The following is a 10328-nucleotide window of genomic DNA, read 5'->3' as shown; positions in this document are numbered from 1 at the left end:
ACAACACCAAAATTATAATCCTTTTTCACTTTTATAATACTATATATTAGAGAAAGTGTTTCCAAACCAGAACACGCAAATCTTTTTAAACACATGCACTATAGACATGTGCTAGGAACATAATGCATGGAATGACATTTAGTTTTCCTTTTCTGACTCAACTCCTCTTTCTCTGCTGCCATTGCCCCCAAATTGTGTTTCTTCCATCCTTCCCCTTTCCTATTTGCATTTATTCCCAAACTACCTAAAGTGTGACAGCTGGAATCTAAAGGGATTGGAATGTGCTATTATGGCAGGTTGCGTTTCTAAAGCAGGGTGGGTAGACTTACGGCTTGTTGGTTGTGCTGAGCCTTTTTCTTTCTGTTAGCTAGAACTCAAAAGACCTAACAACCATAGCCAGGTGCAAATGACAGATAGGAAGAATTAAAGAATAAGGTCCCTTTGAGCACATTTTGAGACTAGGAATGTGACCAGAACTGGGCTGAGCTGTTTACAGAAGCTTAATTTAGGTAGAAAAATTCATTTTGTTGTTGCCGTTGTTAAACAATTGGGAGTCAGAATTCCATGTCAGTCTTCTGCAAATCAGCCAGAGATCTGTCTGTGGATTCTGATCTAACTTTTGCATTGCCCTAATGTAAACCATCTTTATCAAGCATCCTTGTCACTCTTCTGACTGGACATTTTGATGGGCCCCAAAGTTAGCGTGTTTCTCCCACCTTGACCAGAAATGTTGGGTGGGGACTTGAAATAGTCCAGAAGTGTGGACCATCCCTGTCGGCCTCCTCATTCCAAAGCTTCTGGTGAGGTGGTTTTTCATTTCCTTCCTCAACAATAAATGTGTAGACTGTACGGGAAGAGTCCTGATCTAACCGTATGTTTTTGTACAGACTCTACCCATCTTCTATCAACTTTCTCCTTGCAGAAAGTAAGTCTGTGCTTTTTAACATCAGGAATGAAAGTAAATCTCATTTTTATAAATGTAAACAAGAATAAAAGTAAATCTACACATGCTAGAGCTGTAACTGAAGTGTTTATATTTTAGCTTTATTGTTTATGATACTTATATAGCCATATAAAAAGAGCTTGCTTCTAATTGTATTTCACATACAGATAATTATTTGTGCATTTAGTTACATGTAGGAAACAGCCCTGAAGCTGTGGGGGAGTTTTCGTTTCGATTTCAATGTCATTAAGCTGTGGTACCTCCTGTTATTCTTTACTAGAGTGACATTTAAGATTTGTCTCTTACATTGCACTGGCAATGCACTTCCGTCTAAGAATATGAATTCCTTCCTTGTTTTGTTGCTGTAGCTGCCAGCATCCCTGACCATACAGATGACAGCCACAGTCCAGCACTGGTCCCTGGTGAGGTTAAAAGTGGCCTAAGCCTGTGAGAATCTATTCTGAGAAGTGAAGCAACAACTACCCGATTTACATTCACAGGAGCAGCCACATTGCCACTATGAACCAGTCTTAAAATTCTCACCACGAGAGCAGATGGGCCGTGGTATATCTCCAGAAGAGGGTTGCCATTTGATAAAATATTAATAATGACGCTTTTAATCCTGCTAAGCTGTTACCTTGTTGAAATAATGGTTGGAATAAATACTGGCCAGCTCCCTGCAATGGCAGCTTCCTGGGATTTAAATCATGCCCATTACTTAAGTGTGTGTTTCCATCATCCTGGTGTTTTGAAAAGCTCCTAGGAGGAAATCTCACTACTTCCCTGGGCAACTTGTTCCATTGTCTGATGCTTCTTACAGTGAAAAGGTGCTTCCTGATATGCGGCTTTCAGCTGCTAACTTTAGCATGGACGCTTAGAAAGAAGTCATTTTGCAAGCAAAGGAACTTGCTTTTGAAAAAAGCATGGTTAGGATAAGTCTGTAAATCTGCTGTGCTACAACTTGCCCCCACGGCTGCTTTTGTTTCCTGCTGTGAAACGTTTGATTTCATTTTTGTTTGGAGACATCTTGGTTCTTTGGAACAGTCTTATCCCATGGTTCTTTCAATGCACATTCTTTTGCTATTGCGTCAAATCCCCCATATTTTGTCTCTTGTAGAATGTTTGTCGCCTCCAGAGATAACTCCAGAACACACCAGAGATAAGAGGCAGTTTAACCTTGGGAAGAGCATTGGTTGCTTACAGATGGTGAGCTCCTAGCACTACCCAATTATTGCTCTTCTGTGGTAAGCTATGCTAGAATTCACAACAAATTCCTCAATTCTGAATTGCAAAATTCTGTAAATAGTGCCAAAAGCTATTGGCATGTAGAACATCAGTGCGTAAATTTGGCAAACTGAATACAATGAGTAGCAGAAGACAAAGACTTAGCCAAATTGTAGCTTAGCCCAAATATTTCAATGCTTAGAAAAAGCATCACAAGAGCATTGACTTTAATAACTAATATACTTCACAAACTCAACTTTCTAACTATCTCCTCTAACAGAAAATGCTGTTTCTACTTCAACAAAATGCTCCTGGCTGAGACTGTGGGTTCTTTTACAATTTAGCAAAGATGCAGAAACAGCACACAGTTCAGCTGTGGGCAAAAAAATCAGCAACCTTGAGAAAGCTTTACATTACGTATGTATGTATGGCAAGCTCTTAATACTTTTTAAGCCCTTGTTAAATACAAACAGACTGGAAAGTGTGCAGGACATGTCTGGCTAAATCATGGTGACAAGAGGAGCACTCGGTACCTGCCACTACTTCCAAACTAGCAGAATAAACTATAGAATATTTAAGTGTGCACATTTGCCTATACGGTACAAGCATCTTGGAGATTTCAACCATGCTCAGTGCATGATTGTGCAGGCAGACAGCTATAGCATACCGCTCCACTTGCCTGCCTCTTTAACATCTAAGATTGACTTTTAGTATAATTATCAAGTATTCCTTTGAAAATGCACCTTTTGTAGTATGGAGGGATTTACAGGCCAGAAAAATGTCCCCCCCCCCTCAAGCCTTTCTCCCCCTATTAATGGAGAAGCGCATTTTCAGCAACTTGCTTTTCCTGCTGCTGCTTTTCCTGCTTTTCTTGACTCGTATATTCCCAGCTTGCTGCTGCCTCTTCTTACTGGAGCTCCTTCCAGCCTTGGCTTTGGCTTTAGTTGAACTGGTTCTTTTTGTCTTCTTGGTATTCCAGCCTGGGCAGCTTTGGAAGATAGTGACGAGCTTCACCTTCTGGCCACGTACCTCTGCTGGGGAGCCACAGGTGGCTCCTACTCTAAGATTCAGCTTGTCAAGCCACCTGAAAAGGAGGAAGAAGCGAGGCAATATAAGCAGCCTAAGTACTAAGCCTTTGTATCTTCACAGTCACACACTTTCCTACATTTCTGAAAGCTTGCTTCTTGATACAAGAGGATCTTCAGTTATTGTGAAACACAGAGGAGGAGGAGAAAGGAAGGTATGGAGACTTGATGATTTCATTAATTTAATGAATTAATTTAAAATTTTAAAAAAAATTCTAAGTCAGCCTAGGCAACTATGGAGCTCAGCTTATCAGCTTGATGTGTAAACGGATGAACCACCTTTTCAAATTGTGTTGGGTTGCCTATCTCTTACCTAGCTTTAGTCTAGATACACTGCAGCATTTGAGTCAGCTTAAAGCATATTGGCTTGAAAGCAGATGCAATAGCATTTGAAGTGAGTTGGTATAATGAAAGAGTTGCTTCGTATTTGCTGCTTTTGGGCCTTCCCCATCCCTTACTTGGTTTATTGGCAATAAAGAGGAACATGTTGAATTACTGTACAATTTTGTGACTAGGCAACAGAAACTAGAACAGTGCCCATAATCACTTTGCTGAGATGGCTGGCAAGAGTGCTAGTCTGAGCATGTTAATAGGATGCGTTTGAAGCCCTGCCAAATAAGAGAGAGAGACAAACGTTCTACCCAAACTGCTGTTCTACAAGCCCGTGTGCAGTAGTGGGAACTAGCAGCTCACTTGCGTAGCGGGAGAAGTTGGCAGTCGCAAGAGAAAGGAACATCACTCAGGCTGATGACCTCCAGAGCTGTAAAGCTGTGTAAGTTCGGCAGACTGCGCACTTTGTTTTTCTCAAGATACAGGCTTCGTATCTGTGGGCCCAAGCCAGTGAAGGCACCAGAGGAAATCTGCAAACACAGAACAAGTTTGGCTGTCAGACGCTTAATGACATCAGCAGTAAATTCTACGTTAGCCAGTTATCTGAAACTTCTGGTGACATTGACCCACTTGGCGTGTCCCACCAGAACCCTTTGGAAGGTGCTCTTCTACTTATCCAGGCACTTTAGCTTCCACATCCCACCCCAGACTGATCAAATTATGGTCGTTCCATATTACTTTAAGGAAAAAAACTTGGATGGGGAAATGGAATTGCTCTACCAGATCTGAGCATCTTCAACCTATAGCTATAAGGGTGCTGGAATAAAGGAAATAATAGTTCTAGCTTTTAAATTTGCTCATCTGCTGTGGTTTCGGGCTTTGTACCTTCTCCCAGCCCCTTTGAAAAGTATCCAATTGATGGCAGCTTTTAAGCAAAAGAAAAACAGCAATAACCCTCGAGGTCATATTTATACATTGTGCAGGTAGTTTGGATGCAAGCTGTTTAAAAAACTGACACAGTGAGTCAGACCCCTGGTTCATTTAGCTGCGCTCTGGGGTTTTATTCAGGCAGGCATCTTTCCCAGTCATAGCAGGAGATGTCAAGGAATGAACCTGGGACCTTTTTGCGTAAGAAGCCTGTGTCCTGATAACTGGGAAATGGCCATTCCCTTGGCCTGCAGGAGCCATGAGATGAAATGGAACAGCTGTGCAGCAGAGAGAGTTTGAGTAGGGATAGCCTCTCCTGTGGCCACTGCAATGTGTGGAAAAGCCACACCTGCTAGAAATTGTACTGCATATCTCTGTTAAAGGCCTAAGAGCAGATTTTGTGGTCCGGGGGGGGGGAGGTCATTAGCTCAGAGGCAGGCACCTGACAGTAAGAGCTGTTCGACAGTGGAATTTGCTGCCAAGGAGTGTGGTGGAGTCTCCTTCTTTGGAGGTCTTTAAGCAGAGGCTTGACAACCATATGTCAGGAGTGCTCTGATGGTGTTTCCTGCTTGGCAGGGGGTTGGACTCGATGGCCCTTGTGGTCTCTTCCAACTCTACGATTCTATGATTCTACCTTCCTTGCATGCAGAAAGCCCTGCACTTAATGCCTGGCATTGCCAGGTGGGGCTGGGGAAAACCCCTGTCTGAAACCCTTGAGAGCTGCTGTCAACTGGTTACTGAGCTAGATGAACCGATGCAAGTCTGACTTGATTAAGTTTATCCCCTTCAGGTGAAGCTTGTACTGTATTTGGGGAAGGTGGCAAGATAGGGCCTACAGCTTGGATAGGGCCTCCTAACACATTTGTACAATTTCCCAAATTCTTCTTATGACACCTGAGAACTTGGTATTTAATAAAATTAAGCAAAGAAACATTTGCAAAGGGGTGTTACTGGGACTATGATGGCAAGAAAAGGCAGGTCTTAATTTCCAGCCTTCCTCCCCCTGCTTACCTGTTCTAGCCCCATATCATCCAAATACAGGTGCAGCAGAGATCTTGCCACTGGCAGGAAGGCGCCATCCCCAATGGACTTTATGGGATTCTTGGACAACTTCAGTTCACTAAGCGTGGGCAGCCCTCTGAGAGACTTGGTGGGCACTTCCTGCAAATGATTCTCGTCTAGATGCAGCTTCTCCAGCAGCTTAGCATGTCCCAGAGCCTTGGGAGACATGTGAGTGATGCGGTTCCCTGTTAAATATAACCAGCGTAGCTTCTCCAGCCCAGCCAGATCATTATCGGTCAGCTGACTGATGGAGTTGTGTTGCAAGTGGAGGGCAAAGAGGTTTGGCAAGAGGGTGAAGGAGCTTTTGGATATTTGGTTGAATCCATTGTGGTCCAGGTAGAGATATGCAAGCTGGGCAGGCCCTTTGAAAACATCAGCATCTACAGAATCTATGCTGTTGTTAGACAGGTAAAGGTAGACGAGGTTTTTCAAGTCCTGGAAAGCACCAGGCTCCAGCCTTGCAATCTTGCAGTTCTGCAGATGGAGTGAGGTCAGGTTTCCCAAGCCAGGGAAGGAGTCTTGAGGTACCGAGTGGAACTCATTATGGCGCAAGTCCAGAAGTTGGGTGTTGCTTGGAAAGCCTTTGGGAATACTCTGGAGGTTTCTCCTGACACAGTTTGCATGCTGGGAATCTGGTGAACAAGTACATCCTTGTGGACATCTTACAGCATCCTTCTCTGGTTCCCTGGTGACCGTGGCCAGGCTAGGCAGCAGCTCCTCATCCAATGCGTGACTTCGGCACTTCATATCTGTTGCCCTCAGGGATTCCAGGTGCTCTCCCCTGACGGCAGCAGGACCAGCACATACCACATCGGCGTGTATTCTTGCTTTCGCAGCCCATTCCTTGAAGGGGCGCATTTCACAAGTGCAAAGGACAGGGTTCCCTGTTAGGTCAATTTTTTTGAGGTGGGCCATCTCCGTCTGTGGCTGCAACACGGACAGCTGGTTGTTATGCAGGTCAAGAGTGTGCAGCAGGGGGCTCTTGACAAAAGCTCTGTGTGAGACTTCCTGAAGGGCCATGTTGTCCAAGAAGAGCTGCTTCAGGGATGCCATCTCAATGGCCTCCTCACCAATATAAGTGATGGGATTATGTCCGAGGTCTAGCTGGGCTGTGCCAGACAATCTAGAGAGCGCCTCGTGAGGAAGGAACTGAAGTTCATTGTGATCTAGGCTTAGCCTCCTAAGGGTCGATAATCCACCAAAGGCCTCGTTGGCAAGCACATTGAGTGAGTTGTGGGACAAATTAATCCACTTGATCAACTGAAGTCCCTGGAAGACCATATCTGGTAGGTAAACCAAGGAGTTTCTGGCCAGGTTAAGAAAGGTGAGGAAGCCCAGTTGACTAAAAGCCCCTGGCTTTATTTCCTCAATGCTATTATTTTCTAGGATAAGCTGCTGGAGGGAGGAGAGGCCATCTAGAGACTCTTGATAGATGAATGCTATATTGTTGGAAGCTAAATTGAGGTAGACAAGCCGTCCTAATCCCCTGAAAGCCCCTTCCTCTATGCTTTCCACCTTGCATCTCTGAAGTTTCATGTGGGTGAGGTATGGAATAGGCAAGAAAGTTCCTGCAGAGATTACTTTGATTTCATTACCCCGGAGGTCAAGTCTTTGAGTGACCTGTTGATTACACAGATAAACATTAGCTTTATCCTCAACTAATTGTCTTGCTCACACTCTTTTGGAACAATGTTGCCTCTGGATGAAAAGTCAATTCCCCACTCCCTTGTGTCTTTGTTATAATAGAGAATTAGCATATTATTAACTATTCCATACTTGGAGTAGATATAGAAAATGACTTTCCCCCATAGGTCTCACCTTTTGAATCCACAACAACAGACTTCAATTTCAATCCCAGAAAAGATTGAGAGACCTTTTAAGATGGGAAAAACATAAATGTATAGTTGCATGGACCTGATACCAAATGGGAATTTGTCTACTTGAGACCAGAGTTTTGGAAGTCTCAGGTCTGGGTAGCCACAGGGTATTAGTAGCTTCAAATAAAGCAGTTTGTACAAAAAGGAGCAGGTAATATTTTTCAGGCCGCATCAAGCAACATGTTTGAGAAGGTGGTTATAGAATACACTTTAATAAAGGGGGTACTTTCTCAGTTGTATAGTCTGTGATATGATTTTGACTATTATAAAATACCTTGGAACAGAGACTTGGGTTCTTGGATTTCTGAAAGTGCTTGGTCTGTCATAACAATATGATGACTTCTTTGGCTTGTTATGATTTAGGAGCATAAGAAGCTGCCTTATGCTGAGTCAGGCCAACGGTCCATCTAGCTCAGTATTGCTTACACTGACTGGCAGATGCTCTCTGGGGTTTCAGGCAGGAAGCCTCTCCCAGCTTGTACATGGGTGAGGTATACAGGTTTTGGATGTAGATAGGGCCAATCTTAGGTGCTAATGCTATCGTAATTAATCATCTCACTGTCTTAACAGTGTAGGTATCAAATGTATGTGTATTATTTTGACCTGTTTGTAATTGCTGAGATTGTTCTTTCCAGTAGTGCAAGGCTCAAGGTATATGGTTGATTAAGGAATGTCTGATAAAATCCTTAGATATGATGTAAATGGATGAACTGACATATTATTAATATTAGAAATTTGTTAGAGGCAGCAGCTGTTCTTTAAAAAAAAGTCTCTGGGTCAGAGAGACCTTAGATGGCTTCACTAGAACTTTTAAAGAAACTGGAGCTGTTTCATAGACTCATAGAGTTGGAAGGGAATCTCAAGGCTCATCAACTCCAACCCACTGCTAATGCAGGAAACCCATTAAACATCTCTGATAGGTAGCATTCCAGCCTTGGCTGAATAATAAAGGAGCATCCACCACTTTACAAGGCAATTTCCCCCCAAAACTCTTTCCAGTTTGAACTTTGCAAGTAGGATGTTGGAGGAAAGGGCCCTATGGGTGCTTCATAGAAGTGCACTTGCGCAAACCTTGTGTTGCACGTCCCTCACTGCTTCCCACAAACTGACCTGAGGGATGTTAATGGGCACCTTGGTGAGGTTCTTGTTCAAGCACATGACTTGATGCTTGATGCTGTCACAGAGGCAGATTTGTGGGCAGCGTTCAGCAACCGTCTTTCCAGTGAGTAGGGTTGACAACAGAAGAAGGCGCACAGAGGTCCACATCTTGGGGAAGCGGCTGAGTAGGGAATATGCAAGAAAGCCAAGTCGTAAGGCAATATTAAACTTTCTGCTGCTGTCGTGGACTGGCTGGAGGCAGAGGAGCGGTGGGAGGCTGGATGGGTAAATGGTTTGAATAACGTAGCATCCTAAAATGTGTTAGAAAACACAAGGCAAATTCTCAGCATGTGTTCCCACCATACTTATTTAGTAACAGGTAAACAAATGGACTTGTGCACTGGGTGTGCATGCTGAATGCACAAAACCACTTACAGTGGTACCTCGGGTTACAGACGCTTCAGGTTACAGATGCTTCAGGTTACAGACTCCGCTAACCCGGAAGTAGTACCTCAGGTTAAGAACTTTGCTTCAGGATGAGAACAGAAATCGTGCGGCGGTGGCACAGCGGCAGCAGGAAGCCCCATTAGCTAAAGTGGTACCTCAGGTTAAGAACAGTTTCAGGTTAAGAATTGACCTCCAGAACAAATTAAGTTCTTAACCAGAGGTACCACTGTATTTTTTAAAAAATGTTCTACACGGATGACCTTAATATTGTCACTGTGATGTAATAAAAAGGAGTATAAACTGAGCAAGTGATCTTAAGATACACTGCCTCCCCCTCCCCGCCAATCCAAACCTTAATATATCCAAGACAGGCAATTTCCATACCAGAAACCTTCATTCTTCCTCATTTGCAATGTTACTCCTGGACTGGAAGCAAATCACAGTTCTTGCGAATTAAGACAAATTAAAGCAATCTGATGTTGAGAATACAACTTTAATAAATTTAGCTCTTTAATACTGCTGCTTCCTGCTTTTTTTTCACTGCTCTTCACTTTGTGTATTTTTTTAATGGCTTTTTTTAAAAGACAAATGTTAAGGCTCCCGTTGTTAGAAGTGAATCTGACCTACCTTAGGGAGGCCTCTCAGCCAAAGTAAAGAGAACAGCAGGGGCTTTGGAGAGAGACCAAGAGAGAGAAGGAAATGGAGGAGGAGGGGTGTGTGCAATTGGAATCACAAATCAACATAGTTTAGACAAAATTAAAATGGAGGAAGAAATCCCTGAAGATTTAGAAACATACATAAACTGGGCACAAAAGCCCAAAGCAAAAATCAGTAATTTTTCATTTACAGGGCAATAAAATTGATTTATACTGTATATAGCCCTCTCTTCTGCCCACCCCACCTCAACTGATGTTGAGGTTATTTTACATAATGCAACAAAATGAAACCATCACTTGATGCCAAGAGGTTCATTTCTTTGCTTTCCCTTCATTCACCTTCTCTTTGCGCGACCTTCTTTGTGAATTTTCATTTTTCTTTGCCTGTTCTCTCAAATCTGCATGTCTTGGTTATTTTCTGTGCCTGTCATTTTTCCTCTATTGCCAAGGTTAAGATTTCACTCCTCCCTGAAGACCCCTTTCTCTGTAGAATACAAGAGTCTTTACATACATACACTACTTCATTCATTAATTCATTCCACACCTCACCCATTACAAGTAATAATACAAAAAAATAGATTTCCTAAGGGATAGTCTTGCTTAGTGGAAATATAAAATATTTCTCCTTACTTCCTCTCAGTAAACTGTCAGTTACAATACACTCTTCACACATAAAATA

At 43.0% G+C, this 10328-nt stretch overlaps 1 protein-coding gene across 3 annotated transcripts in view; it reads right to left on the bottom strand.

Annotated features, from left to right (window-relative positions):
- Nucleotides 1–1105: 1105 nt before the first annotated feature.
- Nucleotides 1106–10328, bottom strand: part of CHADL (chondroadherin like) — a 21744-nt gene continuing 12521 nt past the window's right edge. For 2 of the 3 annotated variants that reach the window (XM_082241289.1, XM_082241287.1), the window contains exons 2-5: nucleotides 8559–8727; nucleotides 5521–7191; nucleotides 3946–4112; nucleotides 1106–3251 (exon numbers count right to left, since the gene is read on the bottom strand). In XM_082241289.1, the coding sequence (XP_082097415.1) occupies nucleotides 2960–3251; nucleotides 3946–4112; nucleotides 5521–7191; nucleotides 8559–8714 (2286 nt within the window). In that variant the 5' untranslated portion in view covers nucleotides 8715–8727 and the 3' untranslated portion in view covers nucleotides 1106–2959. Of the gene's footprint in view, nucleotides 3252–3945; nucleotides 4113–5520; nucleotides 7192–8558; nucleotides 8856–10328 lie in introns of those variants that run through there. The other variant, XM_082241288.1, reaches the window with a different exon arrangement.

Source organism: Podarcis vaucheri (genome assembly GCF_965113315.1).
Source record: "Podarcis vaucheri genome assembly, chromosome: 10".
Lineage (NCBI taxonomy): Eukaryota > Metazoa > Chordata > Lepidosauria > Squamata > Lacertidae > Podarcis > Podarcis vaucheri.
This window is presented reverse-complemented; position numbering and strand designations above follow the sequence as displayed.